Raw genomic sequence first — 18,284 nt, forward strand, 5'->3', positions numbered from 1 at the left:
TCTGGGCAAGTCACTTAACTCTCCATTGCCCCATGTAAGCCGCATTGAGCCTGCCCTGAGTGGGAAAGCGCGGGGTACAAATGTAATAAAAATAAAAAATGAATCCAACTAAATTATCCTACAAATTGGATTGATGTTGTGAATCATATCACTGTGCTAAGAGAGAAGTGCAATGCAACTCAGAGTGCCAGGAGTGCAAAAATAATGAAAAAAACAGCAACAACAACAATAATAAAACATCAGTTAATCAAGGGATTTACTATACAGATCATTCACGTCTACTTAATATCAGCTGCATTTGTTACTATCAATCATGCACTTATGTTACATAGATTGCAATCCATCAGTGTGGAAGAAAATGTATTGAGCTGATTTTCTTTTTTTTTTTTTTCAATGTAGACAATGTTATGTTTCTCGGAAAGAGGATGTTTCCATTTTCAGGTGGATATCAACTGGAGTCCCTCAAGGCTCCTGTTTATCTGCAGTTTTGTTCAACATTTTTCTATTACCACTATGTCGTTTGTTGAACTGTTTTAATATCCAATTCAGACAGTTTTTTATTCCAAGTAAACATTTGATAATTTAGATTTGGTTATGCAGTCACTCCATTGCTGGATGAAAGCAGATCATCTAAAACTGAAGGTCAATAAAATGCAGATTTTGGTGTTCTTAAATTTGGAGGTGAAAACATTTCTTTTGTGAATAGTTTGCAAAACCTAGGAGTTACTGTAGACTCTGGTTTAACTATGGGACTCCATATTCAGAAAATCATTCGGGATGTGTTTTTTAACCTGAGACTGATTAGACATTTGAAAGAATTGCTAAAACCATGCAAGTTTAGGACAGTAGTACAAAGTATTAATTCACTCTGCTTCAATTACTGCAATGGGTTACTTCTGTGAATTAAAAAAAAATCAAGTTAAAGCCCTACAGGTAGCCCATATTTGATTGCCAGGGTACTAGCTGACTGCAATTGTTATGAGCACATCTCTCGGATTTTAAAAAGACTGCACTGGCTGGCCATTAAATATAGAATACAATTTAAGATCATGTGTATTTATTTATTTATTTATTTATTTTATTGCATTTGTATCCCACATGTGTATGGTTTTAAAAATATTAATGTGGCAGGTCATAGCAGCAAAACCCTACCTCCCCCCCCCCCCCAATATTTAGCACTATTTAACCGACCATAACGGCTGCTGACCGGTTAAATAGCACTTAACTGGCTATCGGTGGCTATACCCACTGAATATCCCCAGTTAGTGGCTAGCCAGTTATATCGCACAGTATAACCAGCTATCTGCCAGTTTTTTAAGCGAGTTTAGTGCCCATATTTTGACTGCGTGAAACCGGCCAAAAATAAACCGGATATTCAATACTGGTCACCGGAAATGGCCTGGCATTGAATATCCAGGCTAAGCGCTGTCCACAAGAGTTAGCCAGTCTAACTCCCACAGTCTGAAAATCAGCAATAAAGTCAAATGAGTTTCAAAATTCAATCTTTTATATTGGCGGGTCCCTCATTATGGAATATGCTGCCTTTGAGGATGAATACAGGACGTGAAAGAGTTTAAAAAAGAATTTAAATGTTCTTTTTCTTGCAGGCATATGAGAGGGTTGATGATTGAGCCAACTAAGGAGCAGGTCTATTTGTTTTGTACTGCACTGACTGTCTTTTTATCAGTTAATCTCTTATGAGATATTTTTATATATGTTATAAGGTGTCCTGTTTTTCATATCTGGTATTTTGTGAAATATATATTATGTATATATAATTTGTGGTCCACCTAGTAGTTTTGGATTGTGCGGAATAGAGGTTTTTTTTTTAACAAATAAGTAATCAGGCTGTTCAGAAGTTAACTTAAGTGTTACCCTTAAGGTGATTCCTGCTAGATGGTGAAAGAAGGCCACTGAAGATGCCTCCTGCTCTCTCTGCCTCCACAAGGTTATCAGAAAAGGTAGAAACAGAAAATGCTCAGTAACATACATAAGGGCTCCTTAAAGAGAGCCAGAAAAGAAGGTTGTCGGGGACAGCGCTTTTTGAGAGCATCTAGAACAGCAGAATGGCAGAGCAAGAAGTATTTTACTAATTTCTCTCATACCAGTACAATATCTGGACTTTTCAGACTGAAAACATCTTGAGACAAAGTCATTCCTGGTTGGGGAGACCTGTCCCCTTTCCTCTGGAGCCTAAGTCCCACGGTGTGATGGCCCATGCTTTCTAGAAGATGTTGGACTTCACCGGACGCCATGTTATCAAAATAGACAGTGGCACTAACAATCTGGTCACCTGCAACCAAGAAGAATAATTTTAACAAAACAGAAAATGCAGAAAAACTAAACAGCACTGTGCAAGGAAGCCACCTCTATCTACTTCCTCACAAAGAATTCTATGGGACATAATTTATGAATGTTGCTGTCAGGACTGTGGAGTCAGTTGTAGTCATGGAATTGGAGTCGGTAAAATGTATCGACTTTGACTCCAGCTTTAAAAATAAAAGCTTATAGCAGTATATAATTTTTTTTGTTCAAACTTCAAATAAATATATTTTGTGGTCTAGTAGTCCTAATTTTGTACATAAAGAATGTTACGGCAATTAATCAAATTTCTCTTAGATTTGCTATTCAGAATAGGAATTGGAGTCAAAGTCGAAGTCAAAGGTTTGGTGTACCGACTCCACAGCCCTGGTTGCTTTAAGCAATTTACATGGAACAATGTACTAGATAAAACATTTTCCATCATGAAGAGAAGGGATTTAGTTCACACCTTTTTCTGTAGTAGCTCAAGGCAAGTTATACACAGGGACAAAAGGCTTTTTCAGAGAGTTGTACCAGAGAGTTTACAATCTGAGTTTTGTACCCAAGATCAAAGGAGTGGAGATGGCATTTGAAATGGGCTTTCAGCCCACTCTCTGTTAGGCTACTTCTCCACTCCACAAGGGAAAAAAGTAAATACACTGGTGACTCGATATAACGCAGCTCTTGGGGACCAAAACATTCTACCACATTGTACTTGAGGCCACATTGTAAGGAGGAACCTTTTCTGTCATGTATACGAACAACCCATGGCCGCCATTGTTTATCAACTTACCAAATTGTTAGCGCTATGTACTGTGCTTTAGCAAACTGTACAATGCCGTGAATGTGCACATGAAAGGGAAGAGCCAATGGTCTTATTGACAGTGGATGCAGGTAACCAGTCATATTTAAAAACGATTTCTTATTTTACCGTTACCGAGCCCTGTTTTTAAAATGTTCAAAGAAACAGCTACAAGGAATACTGCTTTGAAGAAATGTGCGACAAATTTGTGAAGAAAAGTGTTTGTTTAGACTATGTTTGGATAATTAAATTTGCTGAGGACACAGTTATTCAAAGTTGTTAAGTTGCAAGAGGATTGTGAAAAATTGCAAAAGGACCTTATGAGATTGGGAGACTGGGCATCCAACTGACACATGAGGTTTAATGTGAGCAAGTGCAAAGAGATACACTTGGGAAAGAGGAAACCGAACTATAGCTATGTGATGTAAGGCTCCCTATTAGGAGTTACCGCCCAGGAAAAGGTTCAAGGTGTCATCGTTGATGATGATACGTTGAAACCCTCTGCTCAGTGTGCAGCAGCAGCTAAGAAAGCAAACAGAATGATAGGTATTTTTAGGAAAGGAATGGAAAACCAAAATGAGGACGTTATAATGCCTTTGTATCGCTCCATGGTGTGACCACACCTCAAATACTGTGTGCAATTCTGGTCACTGCAGATATAGTGGTATTAAAAAAGGCACAGAGAAGGGTGACGAAAATGATAAAGGGGATGGGATGACTTCCCTATGAGGAAAGGCTAAAGTGGCTAGGGGTCTTCAGCTTTGAGAAGAGAAGGCTGAAGGGAGATATGATACAGGTCTAGAAAATACTGAATGGAGTGGAACGGGTAGATGTGAACTGCTTGTTCACTCTTTCCAAAAATACTAGGACTAAGGGGCATATTTGGCCGCATGAAAACCTGGTATATCTTTGGCTAAGTCTGAATATTGCCCTAGCCAGTTATCTTTAAATCGGATAAAAATACACTGGATATTCAATGCTGTTCAACAGAAACGGCCCGGCATTGAATATCCGTGTTCAGCGCGGACCGCTGTAGATAGCTGGACTATCTCCTGCGGTCTGAATACCGGGGCATCTTGTTTAGCTGTCAGTAGCCCTGATCTAGGTCCTTTTCTTCACACACTCACCTTCTTTCACCACCCCCGTTTTGGCTGCAGGAGAGTTCTGCACCAGCTGCTTCACAAAGACACCTTCATCATTCTGATCAAGTGTAATTCCATGTGAGCTGCTTCCTTGCCAGTTCGGAAGCAGCAGCTCCCGTGTTCCTTCCTCTTCTTTTTCCATCTAAACATAATCAGAGAACAGCAATGGGAAAACTGTCAGTACCAAACAAAAATGAGTAGAAAAAACAATTTTCCACTCGATATTTAAAACTCTTTAACCAGCCAGGAATGGCTCCTGGCCAGCTAAATGGCACTTAGCCGGCTATCTCCCACTGAACGTTGCCAGTTAGCGCCTAGCGGATAACCAGTTATATCGCAGGATATAACCGGCTATCCACCAGTATTCAGTGCATTGCTGGCTAAGCTTGGCAGCCAAATTTAGCCACCAAAATAGCTGGTATATCTTTGGCTGGTTTAATCTTAACTGGCCAGCGCTGAATATCGGCTTAGCCGGTTAAATTTAAACCAGACAAACAGAACCGGCTTAAGGGACTGTGGCACCCTGAGCCAACTTTTGTTTTGGTACCCTCCTCTCCCTCCCTGCCCTCAATTGAGTATCTTCCCTTCCACTCTCCCCACCCCCACCCCACCACAGTGGTGACCCAGTATCTCCTCCTCTCAAATTACCCTCCCTCCCAACCCTCCCCACTGATGATAAAAGGGTATTCAGCAAGTCCCCACCTGGACAATTCCCATCTACCAATTACCCTCTGGACAATTGCCATCTAGGTCAATTTCCCCCTGGATAATTCCACCCCCCCCCCCCCTCAAGTATCAATTCCCACCTGATTCCGGTTAATTCCCTGTAATACATGGGATTGAAGGTCAGCTGGGGATGGAATGAGTGGAATGTTTTGGCTGTAATTATGTGTTGATATTCTCTGTTATGGGAAACAGGCTAGTTGTTTAAGGGATGCCAGCACCTTTGGGAAAGACACCTTCAACCTGTGCAGGTCTGGGGGAGTTATTCTCTGTTATGGTGGTTGTTTAAGGGATGCCAGCACATCTGGGAAAGGCACCTTCAACCTGTGCAAGTCTGGGGGAGTTATTCTCTGTTATGGGAAACAGGCTGGTTGTTGGAGGGATGCCAGCTTGTGCAAGTCTGGGAAAGGCACCTTTGTTTCACACTATAAAAGAGGGGGGAGCACGGACCTTCTTTAGAAGCTTGCCTGGACATAGGGACGCCTTGTTCAGTGAAGGGTATTTCCCTGCAATCTCTGAGGAAGAGCTAGTGCTTCCCTGGTAGTCTTCCCAGATGCTGACTGAATTGCGGGTGCTGTAAGTATCTTGGTGTATGTGTTCACAAATGTATCACCAATAAAAGCGATATACCGCATATTGTGTCTGGTGGCTTTTGTGTTGTCATAAGCACAGCGCCCCCTAGTGTTACATTCCCCCACCCTCATCTGCCTTTTCAGTGCTCACTCTTTCCTTGTTCTGCTCTTCAAGTCTTTGGTCTTCCTCCCTCTTCCCTCCTTGCAGTCACTGGCATTTCATTCCCTCCCCCCCCCCCCCAAGTTACCTGCATTTCATTCTTGCTTTGCCCCACCTCGCCCTTTCATGGTTACCGGCCTTTCCCTCCTCCTGTCCCTCTCTATGGTGACTGGCGCATCTATCCCTGACCTCCCCCCCCCCCCCCCATGACCAGTATTGCTCTTCTTCTCACGCTAATACCAATACTATGCTCTGTGCACAGCTCATAGCATTGGTGTCAGTGTGAGAAGTCATGGTTAGAGCAATGATGGTCGTCGGGGGGGGGGGGAGAGACAGAAGTGCTGGCAGAGGGCGGGACAAGAGTGATATACAGGAAACTGGAGGGGGGGAGTGGAAGACAGAAGCGCGGGTCTAGAAGAGGTGGGAAAATGGCTGTAGTGTAGCAAACTCACAGTACAGCCTGCAGACTATTAAAACTTAATATAGGGTTCAACTATAAATACTAGAGTTTTAAGAAACCTAGAGATACATCCAATTCAGTCTTATAACTGTCTACCCCACTTCCTCCTTTCTAATGGTTTACCAAGCAATAGTTTTTTCTTTAAATATACACTGTGTTTGAAGTATATTTGGTAACATAAATGTTATGAGGGGAGGGAATTGTCCTTGGTAAAGGGGGGAAGGGAATTAGTCAGACAGAAATTGACCTAGTTGGGAATTGTCCAAGGGGTAATTGGTGAGTGGGAATTGTCTGGGGAGAATTGTCCAGGTGGGAACTGATCTACAATCGATATAAGGCATCAAAATCCCAGTTCAGCATCTCTCCTTCTCTCTTCCTTCCCTCCTATCCTGTACGGACAGAGAGAAGGGAAGAGGACGGGATAGATGCTAGACTGGGATTTTGACGCCCTTTATCACTGGCACTCAGGTCCAGAGCCTTACGTGGTCCGTAGGTTGAGCCGGCCCTGTAACCAAAATACACCCGGATATTCAATGTCGGAAACGGCCCGGCATTGAATATCCGGGCTCAGCACCAACCACAGGAAGCAGTCCAGCAACCTTCCGTGGGCTGAATATTGGGCCCTAAGAGTTTTCTGTTTCACCAATAATAGTGTGCACTATGTAGAAAGAGGGTTCACTATTTCAGAAAGTGTGCACTTTTTCCCAATAGTGGAACCACCACATATGCAAGAAACATTGCACATGCAGAAATTAGTATGCAGGTGCACTTAAGGAGGTTTTATGACAGGAGGCAACATGATGTCAAAAAGTTGAAGCCGTCTCACCCGTGCAGCCGCCATATTGTGTGACCCAAACATTCATAGATGCTATTGAAAACAATAGCAAATGTGTGAGGCTTATGACTGCTTATGTGTGTGGATTTTTTTTTAATATTTGACAGCTTTTTTATTTTTTTGAAAGCTTCCTATATGTAACCTAAGGTTTTTTTTTTTCCCTCTGGGGCATCCCCACAACTTGGTCATGAGACTCAGGTAGAGCCGGAGCCTTTCTTAAAGCTGCCCCTTACAACAATAGAGCCCCATGGCTCTGGAGCGCCTGCACCTGCGAACCATAGTTCATGCCCCAAGACCCCCCAGAGATTAAAAAAAAAAAACCTTGGGCTACTTATGGGAAGCTTTCAAATAAATAAAAAAGCTATTTAAAAAAACCCCACACATACATAGGCATTCATAAACCTTGCAAGTTTGCTATTGTTTTCAATGGCATCTGCAAATGTTTGAGGTTACACAATATGGCGGCAAGCTCCGCCCACTGGCCTCAGCTCACAGAATGGGTCAGATAGGCTCATGCTGTCTCCTGTCCTAAAACCTCCTTGTGTGCACCCTATCTAGAAAAGAATGTGCTCTCTTTCTAAAATAGTGAGCCCTCTTTCCACACAGTGCGCACCATTTTCAAAGGGTGTGCACTAGCATCAGCAACTGACAAACTAGCCAAACGAAAATGACTAAAATGAAAATTCTTTTAAACAACATGGGAAACAAGAAATGAACATTTTCTGGGTGCCCATCCCTCCCAGCTCCCTTGTTTTTGAAATGACCATTTAGATTATATGCGCCAAGAACATTCCCCAAGGACAAAAACACAAGCAGCCAGTTTCCTTAGTCCCATCTGGAAGAGGATTCTCCCACTTACAGCTAACACTTTCCCAAATGTAAACCTTCCTGAGGCCCATAAATGGCAGAAAATCAGGAGATATTCAGCTGCAGCATTTTGTACTTATGCTGTAGAAAAGATTTTCAGGCTGATTCATGGGATTGCCTTTCTGTGCCCTTATGTACAATGTTTTGCTACACCTTCAAATTTTAAAGCATAATCATGTTATCTGAAATTTTGTAAACTACTGAAAGCACATTTATTTCAAAAATATTTGCACTGAAAAGTTGTTATTTTTGAAAATATTTGATGTTATATTTAATTATTTTGATGTTGTGTGATTCTTTATGCTTTTATGTATATTTTAAAATGATGTGATTAGTGATGGCCTGGTATTCTTATTTTGTAATCCGCACTGATCCAAGAATGGTTTGTAGCGGAATATAAATTGCAATTGTAATTACCCCTAAAAGCAGGACAGCAAGTATCATAAGAAAAAAAACAACAACAAATCAAATCCTTAATAATTAGCAATACATTTGAAGCCAATGTCTCTTCTGCCCAGCATGGAGTACTGTCCCATACTGTTGACATCACAGTTTGGTTTTTCTTCAATTGAACCACAAAATGATGTAATCACTAGAGGCAGTCACAAGCAATAACTTCCATGAGGGTAAGGTACGCACACACTCACTCAATATTTTCAGTAGTATCCACCATCCATTGCGTGACTCCAGGCCCTCTTGTCGGGCCCACTCAGTCTCTTGTGGGGCATAGATAGGGGTCTCTGTGGGGAGGTGAACGACGAGTACGGGGTCAGAGGAATGAGAGAGGTAAGGGAGTCGACTCGCCCTTTTTGCAGCATCATCCGCCCGTTGGTTACCGCGGGCAATAGGGTCCGTCCGGCCGGTGTGGGCCCTGCAGTGCATCACAGCCACCTTCTTCGGTTTCCATACTGACTCGAGTAATTGGCAGATCTCAGTGGCATTTGCAAGTCCTTTCCCCTCAGCTGTCAGAAATCCCCTCTCCTTGTACAAGGCTCCGTGCACCTGGAGGGTGAGGAAAGCGTATTTGGAGTCGGTGTAGATGTTAACAACTTTTCCTTCAGCCCACAGGAGGGCTTTGGTGAGGGCGATCAGCTCCGCTTTCTGGGCTGACGTTCCGGGCGGCAGGGCCATAGCCTCGATCACGTGGTCCTCAGATACAACAGCATAGCCAGCTCTTCGACTTCCCTCTATTACTTGACTGCTTCCATCGGTGAACAGGGTAATGCCCCCTTGCCAGGGTTGGTCCTTGAGGTCAGGTCTGCTAGAATGCACAGTGGCCATTACCTCCTCACAGTCGTGGAATGGTGGTTCAGGGGCTGGAAGGAGAGTGGCGGGATTGAGGTTAGTTGTGTCCAGGATCCGCACCTCCGGATTTTCGCACAGGAGGGCTTGGTATTTGACCAATCGGGAGTTGGTCATCCATCTGGGTCCGTGGCTCTCGAGTAGGCCTCGGATGGTGTGGGGCGTAGTTACAAAGAGTGTTTGGCCAAACGTGAGTTTATTGGCCTCGTGTATCAGCAGACAGGCTGCCGCAATGCTCCGGAGACAGCCCGGCCATCCTCGTGCTACGTTGTCCATTCCCTTGGAGAGATATGCTACAGGGCGTTGCCAGGTGCCGACCAGTTGGGTGAGGACTCCAAGTGCCAATCCCTTCTTTTCGTCAATGAACAAGTGGAACGGCTTAGTCACGTCTGGCAGTCCGAGCGCTGGTGGGGCCACAAGGGCCTCCTTGAGGTCCTGAAGGGCTTTCAGTTCGTGTTTCTCCCACTGGAGATTTTGGCCCTCGAGTTCAGGTCCTTTCAGTTTGGCGTACAAGTCTTGGGTCAGGACAGCGAAGTTGATGACCCAGATCCGGCAGTATCCAGCGGCTCCGAGGAGTGCCCGCAATTCCTTCTTATTCGCAGGAGTGGGTTGGCTGCGAATGGCTTGGGTTCGGGGGGTACCGAGTCTTCGGGTTCCTTCTCGGAGGCGAAACCCCAGATACTCGACTTCGATCTCACATATCTGGGCCTTTTTACGACTGGCCCGGTACCCCTGGGCTTCCAGGGTTTTCAAGAGGTAAAGGGTAGCTTCTGCACAGCCCGTGTACGTTTCACGGGCCACCAACAGGTCGTCCACGTATTGAACGACCGGCCCGTATTCGTCCTGGTACGTTTTCAGGTCCTGGGCAAGTTGGTCACCAAAGAGGGTGGGTGAATTCTTGAACCCCTGGGGGAGCCGGGTCCATGTAAATTGCTGCTTATTTCCTGTTTGTAAGTCTTCCCACGTGAAGGCAAACAACTTCTGGCTGTCGGTAGCAAGGGGGATGGAGAAGAAGGCGTCCTTTAGATCAATGACACTATACCACTTGCTGTGGGCTGGCACTTGGGCTAGAATGGAGTAAGGGTTCGGTACGAGGGCAACTATGTCGGCTACCTGGTTGTTGACTTTCCTCAGGTCCTGGACGGGTCTGTATTCTGATGTGCCTGGCTTCTTAACGGGCAGTAATGGGGTGTTCCACGCGGATCTGATCGGTTTAAGGACCCCCTGTTGAAGAAGTTTGTGTAAGTGAATTTGCATACTATGCCGGGCCGCATAAGGGATATGGTATTGTCCTTGGTTGACGACTTGGGCATTTGGTTTGAGTTCAATCCATATGGGGATAGCATTTACGGCCAGTCCGCCTGAGTTCACTTCTGCCCATACATTAGGCACTTCATCCATTAGGCCCCGCCTCTGCTGGGCGAAAGGGGTGTTCTGGTCATACCGACAGTCGCCGGGCCCTACAGTTGGGAGGGCGTGTAGTCTCCATTCTTCTCTCACTGGGCATACAAGTGTTACTGGCCGATCTTCAAAGCTAGCTTCCACCTCCCCCGTGGTCTTGAACTTCAAGGTGGCCTGGAGCTTACAGAGTAGGTCTCGACCAATCAAGGGGACTGGGCATCCGGGGATGTGTATGAACTGATGAGACACCATCGTCCCTCCGATCTGAACTTGGCGTTCCTTGAGAAGGGGCGCCGCAAGGGACTTCCCGGAGGCCCCCACAATTGGTATGGTTTCTTTTGTGGCCGGGGCTATGGCAGTGGTGATTACAGATCGTTGGGCCCCCGTGTCTAGCAAAGCTCTCATTAACTGCGTCCCCACCCGAATTTCCACCAGAGGGTCAGTGGGGACTCTGCCCTCCCGGTCTCTTCATGCGGTACTGTCCCGGGTAGCGTCAACAGCCATCTGCCATTCCCTTTGGTCATCCCATCCTCGACCTCCTCGGCCTCGGCCCCGGCCTCTTCTGGGGCCCCCTGTGCGGTCGTTATTCCCCTCCTCTCTCGGGCGGTCCCATGGTTCCTCCGTGCAGTCAGCCCACCAGTGCCCTTCTTGCCGACAATTTGCACACTGGTTACGTCCTATGGGGGACCGTGTTCCTCTTGTCCTTTTGCCCCTCCCCTTCGGTCTAGACCTCAGGCGCTCTTCCAGTACCGTGGCCAACACATCCGCCTTCTCCCGCATCCGTCTGGTCGATTCCTTCCGGGCCTCCGTCTTCTCTTCTTGGTCGCGATATCCGAATACGCGATCAGCTATAGCTTTCAGTTGGCTGATGCTCATCCCTTCAAACCCCTCCGTTCTCTGCAGCTTTCTTCGTATATCCGGTGCTGACTGACTAACAAAACTCATTACCACGGTTGGGAGGTTCTTGGGGTCTTCAGGGTTTATTGGACTGTGCCTTCTGAATGCCTCCATAAGTCGTTCAAGGAAGTCCCCCGGGCTCTCGTCCTTCAGTTGGACTACACTATGGATTTTCCCCATATTTGTAACCTTCTGCTTCCCCTTCTTCAAGGCTGCCAGGTACGCCTGCTGATACCGGCGGATAAAGGCCTGGCCTTCAACGGTCCGGTAATCCCACGCAGGGGCAGCGAGGGGCGCCTCCGTTTCTATTAGATTCTGTAAGTTAGCATGAGCCGGGTTCGCATCCCGGACAGCTTGCTCCATATTCTGTTGTAAGAGACGGCGTTCTTCCGTGGTCAGAATATGGGCGCTTAGTTGTCTAAGGTCTCCCCACGTAGGATTATAGCTGTATATAATGCCTTCCACTAATTCCACCAACTGCTCGGGCTTCTGGTCGTAAGATGGCCCATGTAATTTCCAATTGTACAAGTCGGCACTGGAGAAGGGAACGTGGCTATAAACTGTTGATTCAATGGGCTGACCCCCTTCTTCTGTCGGGTTTGGGGTAAAAGTGGTAGATAGTCGGACTGGGTATATATTGATGGGCCCCCCTTTACGGCCGGGAAGGATGGCCTTTTGTGGACTTAGTTGGGGAAACCGGGTAATGTTCTTCACCCCCCGTGTACTCTTCCGGGTAGTCGCGGGGCCCGTTGGTTCAGGTGAGGCTGGTCGGGAAATCTCTTCGGCCTCCGTCTCTGACCCGGAGGCTCTGGCGTTATCCGGGCCCTCCGCTAGGCCCGCGAAGCCGGGGTACATAGGGGCATATGGCAGTGGCGCAATATCGTCTTCGTATGCTTCCGTCGTAGCAAGTATCGGGGCCTTTGGGGGCTTCTTTTCGGGCAAACCCTGAACTTTCCCTCGGGTTTCCTTCGGGGTTTTCATTCTAGAAAGTGTGTTGGTAGTACTGGGCGTGGTTTCTGCTTTAACAATGGTAGCAGGGGGCGTGGTCTCAGTGGCCTCTACGCTAGGGGCGGTCGGCCGTATAGGGGCGGTCCCTGCGGCCTTCTGAACGGCAGCGGTTGCCGGGCTTTGGAGAGCGAAGGCATAGGTCGGCAGGGCTTTAAGTTTAGTTTTCCGGCCCTTCCTCTGCTTCACCACCATGAGGGCGGCTTTCTCTACCTTCCGTTGGGCCCAAGCCGGCGGATCCCGGACTACATCCAACCACGCTTGGATGTATGGAATGTCCTCGGGGCAGCCTGGGTTCCCTTCAACTATGACAATATTCATGACCGCCGCCACCTTTTCATACTCAAATGACCCTCCCGGGGGCCATTCAGCAATCCCTAGCCCTGGCCACATAAATTGACATCGTTGTATCATCCCGGCCCTGCTACACTTATCTTGATCGAACACTTCGCTAAAGTGTTTCGTCATTAAATCTAACGGTGTGGACCCACCCCCGCCCATCCTAACCTGAGTGCCAAAGGACAGGTGACGGACAAAGGGGGAAAGGGGTGGTGGAGGAGTAAGGGGTCTCGTTCCACCAGACACAAAAGGTTCAACACTCGGCCTGACCAGATCGCGGTCGCCCGGCCTGGAACTGCAAGCCCATTCACACACTTTCATACGCCACAAGAAACCCTCCCGTTCGCCGCTCGGTTTCGTCGTCGGAGCCTAGTGAGTTTCGGGACCTAGTCTTATACCAATAGTCCGTATTAGTCACTGGCTAAAAGAGGGTGATCACGCCTCTTCTTCGGTCCTACTGGGCCGGTCACTACGTAGAGTATACTCGCCTGTCCGCCGGGGTCGCAGGCCGCGCCGTCGTACGCTTCTCTCTGAAATAGAAAAAGGTGCCTTGCCGGAACCACACAGCCCCCTCTACAGTCAGGCGGAGTTGATCGGCCCTCCTCCGGGAGATGGACGCTGAAATCAGCGGTGGCCACTCACCACCTTCTCGGAAGGGGATCGATGACCCGTTCCGACCGCAGTGGGGGAGGGGAAGAATATAATCCGATTTCCCTTTTGATAACACTCCTGGCTGGCTCGCCAATGAAACAGGCTAGTAAATCAGAAGACAAAAGGCCAAATTTGGTTCCAACCAAGGCAACTTTATTGCTAGCAAGTGAACAGTACCGAGTAGTCTCGGGACACTGTGTGTCGCAAATCACCTGACACTTACATTTATACTTCCCTACTGGGCCTGCGCACTAGGCCCCTTACACGTCACATTTGGCATGCGCAGTAAACAGTTGTAGTTCTTACAGTGCATAATTGTAGTTCTCAGTACGTACACACGTCATAATACTGAAAAGATACTGGCAAGAGAAACGAAACTTAGCAGCTTATTCTACATACACACAATGCTCCTTTCTAGCACAGGAGATAAGGCTCGTCGGCTCAGAGATGCAGGGCGGGGTGTTAGCACCCTCCAAGGCCACCTATTCATGGGGCATCTACGTGCAAGCTGATCTCGTATACGCCTTGCTACTACAGTTACAGTTACAAGCTATATGTCTAATAGCCCTGCATTCTGTCTTACATTAGTAAACAATAAAACTGAGTAAGGCACAATGGTCCAGTGCAGTGATAAAGTATGGCTAAAAGCCAAAAGCAGAGGTAGAATACATAAGTATAAGTCCATCAATAGGCACAAAACATGAGGTTGTTCGGGTAGGCAGTAGTATTCGGGTAGTATCCAGTGTTCCACTCCTACAATACTGTATATTAAATTAGGCGTCAGACACTCAATTGTCTGATTACAGAGTAGCAAAAGCTATGTAGAATTCTGTGTAGCAGGGAGGATGTTTACGCTTGAATATTAAAGACTAGCCGTTAAGCCCGTAACAACGGGCTAGTTTTTTGTTTTCCTATGGCCTCCCCCCCCCCTCACCAACCCTGCTCTCTCCCCTGCCCTCCCCCCCAGCGTCTGTTTCCCTCAGTTCCGCCCCCTCCTTCCCTCCCTGCTCCCTCCTCCCCCGATTTCCACACCCATGACCAAGCCCTCCTCCCTATTGGGCTGTACTGCTGGTGGAGGCGGGGCTTGGAGTTCTACACTCTCAGCATTCCGACTCTACTGCGCATTTGCAGGTGAGTCGGTCACTTGCCGTTTATATGTTTGATGTGGCAGTAGATTTTTGGTATGGTATCAACTGACATTCTATGAACCTACTGTTCAGCCTAAAAAAATCCTGCTGATATTCAAAATACCCACATAACAATGAAACAATGCTGCAGATTATGAATGTCTGCTCCACCTGTTATTCTGAAACTGTAGATGATCGTCAGGTTAGCTCCAGAGATAAAACAATGCTTTCCCCACAGAAATGGGCTTTAGGACAATTGCCTAATGAGTATACAGAGAAGAGCAAACAAGTGAATCCCAGCAGCAGAGGGAGGTGCCCCTAGAGACAAGGACCAGGTGGGGTTTGAAAATACCCACCTATTTTTGAATTTTCAAAAGTCTGCTGGCATTTTGTCCTCAGATAAAGTACTCATATAACTCAGCAGCGTAAGAGTGGGGGTGAGGTATTTTTAACTTCAGCAATTATCAAAATGAAAGTAACACACAAACTTTCACTCTGAAAATTAGAACAAAGTCTATGAGTAAGAAATTCCTATGGACTTGGCAGCTACCTGGCCAGTCTTAAAATGACCTGCAATTTATTTATTCACAAATGCACAACCAGCATCTCTACCATGCACTCCAAGTGATAAAACAACATGATACATATATAATTCATCCTTAAACAGCACGTTTCTTATTTACATCTTAACTCCATAGATATTTAACTTGAAATTCACTTTATTATTATTATTAAAACATGACAAGATCCAAAACAATAAAATTTCACCATATTGAATAGAATTTAAAAAAACAACAAAAATACAAAGCCATCAATCATCGGAATATAGTACACAGACAAATCACAAGAATTATCACAATAATAATCCATGCCATTTCCTGAAGAAAAGAAAGGCCTACCTTTTACCCGCTGTGATAAAAGGGCACCTCGCCACACATAAATAACACGCACAGGCCCCCTTTTGCCGCAGCTTGGTAAAAGGGGCACATAATTCCCTAAAAGATAAACACAAAAATCTATACCCCTGAAGGCTGTGCATTTTAAGGGGTCTTTTTACTGAGCTGCACTAAAAAGTGGCCAGCGGTAGTTTTAGTTTGTGGGTTTCCCATGTGCTCCGGCCACTTTTTAGTGTGGCTCTAAAATGGCTAAATTTCTATTTCTGCCATTAATGGCCACATGTTAATTTCCAAGTCAGCACGTGACCATTACCGCCACCTATTTAGCTGGTAAGAGCTGACACGCTACTCATGCAGTAATCGGGCAACACACGGCAATGTGTCCACGCTGCCAGATTACCGCCGGGCATGCCTACTCCCCCCTGCCTCCTACACTAGAAAATCTTCTAGCATGGGAAATTGCACGCAACAAAAACGGAACTACCACAGGGCGCAACTGGAAGACGTGCTGTTTTGCCACACACTACTTACACAGCACCTTCGGAAAAGGGCCCCTAAGTTAGGCTAGACTTTCTGCTAGCCCAAATGTACCCACGTCCACACTCCACCAGCACTAACCTGATTGTACCACTGAAAATGAGTGGATAGAGCCCATATAGTGGCTACCACTCTGTGAATAAGTGCTTTCAAATACAACCCTGACTATTTTTATTTATGAAATGATATTTTGTATATTTATGTATGTGGATCATGTAATTAACTTTTTTTTTTTTGTAAAGTTATTTTGTAGTCACAATTTTTACCATTTTTGTGGGGAAACAGATATGCTGACAATCCCATTATCCAGCTCTGTTTTTAATAGATGTGCAGTTTTCTTTCCTGATCATATGAAGTTCCTGTGCACTTAGGCTAGCTAAAAAAATTACTTAAGAGGATTCAGTCTTTCTATCCACTGAAGCCTGGTTACTACCTATAAGGCTTGTGACAATGGTCAGGAAAATATACCATATGACTTCCTTCCATTGCCCTCTCTCTTAGGATTTTCATCCACTCTACATCTGTCACTCGCCAGTTCTCTCTCCTCCCTCCACATATGTCTACGCTAGCCTTCATTTGGTCAAGGAATTAAAAGGAAATCCTATACAAACTCTGACCCCTGTTCAATTCCAGGCCCTCCCTGATACCATGCCTGCAACCCAGTGCGTACTACAGCTCAGTGCTCTAACACAGTGTTTCCCAAGTCGGTCCTGGAGTACTCCCTTGCCAGTCGGGTTTTCAAGATATCCACAATGAATATGCATGAGATTGATTTGCATATACCGCCTCCATTGTATGCAAATCTCTTTTATGCATATTCACTGTGGATAACCTGAAAACTGACTGGCAAGAAGATATTCCAGGACCAACTTGGGAAACACTGATCTAACCCAAGAGTGAAGAAAACAGTTTATTTCAAACCTTAGAGCAGAGCAAGGGGAATCAGTCCCGGGTATCGTCACGTCCAGAAAGGTTCAGTCGAGCAGGACTTCACTTAGATTTGCAACAATGTGCTTGGCTGGAAGACAGAGAAAAACAGTTTCAGAAACAAGAGCCTTTCTCTCTTATTTTAGTTTAATTTAATTTGGGGGATTTATAATCCACCGTTATAATTATTGAAACCAAACCAAGCAGAGCATATCCTAAAACAAACAAACAGACCCAAAGAGCAATGTTTTATGTCCCATGGCATTCAAAACATCAGATAAACATTAAGATGACATCAACCCACACTTTTTGCACAAGTAAATGTGTTCACCTGTGTAAAATATGTCTTCATGATTGCTCCTCACCCAGCACACAATAAAAGGGACAGAGACAAGTTAGGAGGGTTAGCGCACACAGAGAGATTGTATTTACAAATCTCTACACCTATGTTCTGCTTTATCTACTTCCATACAAGCATAAAGCAAATGAGCATTTTGGACCCATGTTGTGGATAATTCTAGAACTTGGCGTCCCATTTAAGTGCTTAAAGGCAGATGAGAGGAGCCTATACTATAATGGAACCCTGGCGCACAAGGTGAATCGCATAAAGATAAAACTGTGTTTTATGCAGTCCTATTTATCCAGTTAACTATTGAATACCATCACTTAACCACATAAGTGCTGGCTCCGCCCCCGGACTACCCACAAAATAGCTGGCTTTAGCAGCCCCAGACAAGTGATTAAATGACCAGTTACTGCTGTTTACTGTTAACTACTGCCTCTTGTTACAATGTAAGCCACACTGTTAATTTAGGGCTCCTTTTACTAAGCGGCGGTAAGCCCAACGCGGGCTTACCACTTGCTATACAGGAAGTACCACCGGGCTACCGCAGCAGCCCAGCAGTACTTCCTACCCCTAGCATGCCGTCATTTCCGGCGCTACAAAAATGTATTTATTTTTGTAGCACCGGAGTGTACCCAGCGGTAATCAGGCAGTGCCATGCACTGCTCGGTTACTGCCAGGTTAACGTGGATGGCGGTAAGGGCTCCCACCCCCCCCCCCCCACAAAAAAAAAAATGGCCGTGCGGCAAGTGCTTCATTTGCCACACAGCCATTTCCTGGAGGAACGTGAGACTTCCCTTTTACCAGCTGCGGGAAAAGCGGGCCTCAATGCATGTGTAAATGTCATGTCCCCTACCTCAACGCAAGCGGCGTCCTCGTGCTGCACGGGGTCCCGTCGACACGCACACTTGACTGACACTGCCTGAGCCATGTGTGTGTAGTCCTCTCTGGGTTTGTTCAGAGAGCGGTGGTTGCAGGCTCCTTGATTGCTTTGCTT

At 46.0% G+C, this 18,284-nt stretch overlaps 1 protein-coding gene across 1 annotated transcript in view; it reads right to left on the reverse strand.

The window, feature by feature from the left end:
• The window catches only part of AHNAK (AHNAK nucleoprotein), a 90,552-nt gene that overhangs the window by 18,300 nt on the left and 53,968 nt on the right, over positions 1-18,284 (reverse strand). Inside the window, 3 exon segments of the mRNA XM_030219673.1 lie at positions 2,106-2,293; positions 4,231-4,387; positions 16,939-17,035. Coding sequence (XP_030075533.1) covers positions 2,106-2,293; positions 4,231-4,387 — 345 coding nt within the window. The 5' untranslated portion in view covers positions 16,939-17,035.

The sequence above is a fragment of the Microcaecilia unicolor genome, chromosome 11 (assembly GCF_901765095.1).
Source record: "Microcaecilia unicolor chromosome 11, aMicUni1.1, whole genome shotgun sequence".
Lineage (NCBI taxonomy): Eukaryota > Metazoa > Chordata > Amphibia > Gymnophiona > Siphonopidae > Microcaecilia > Microcaecilia unicolor.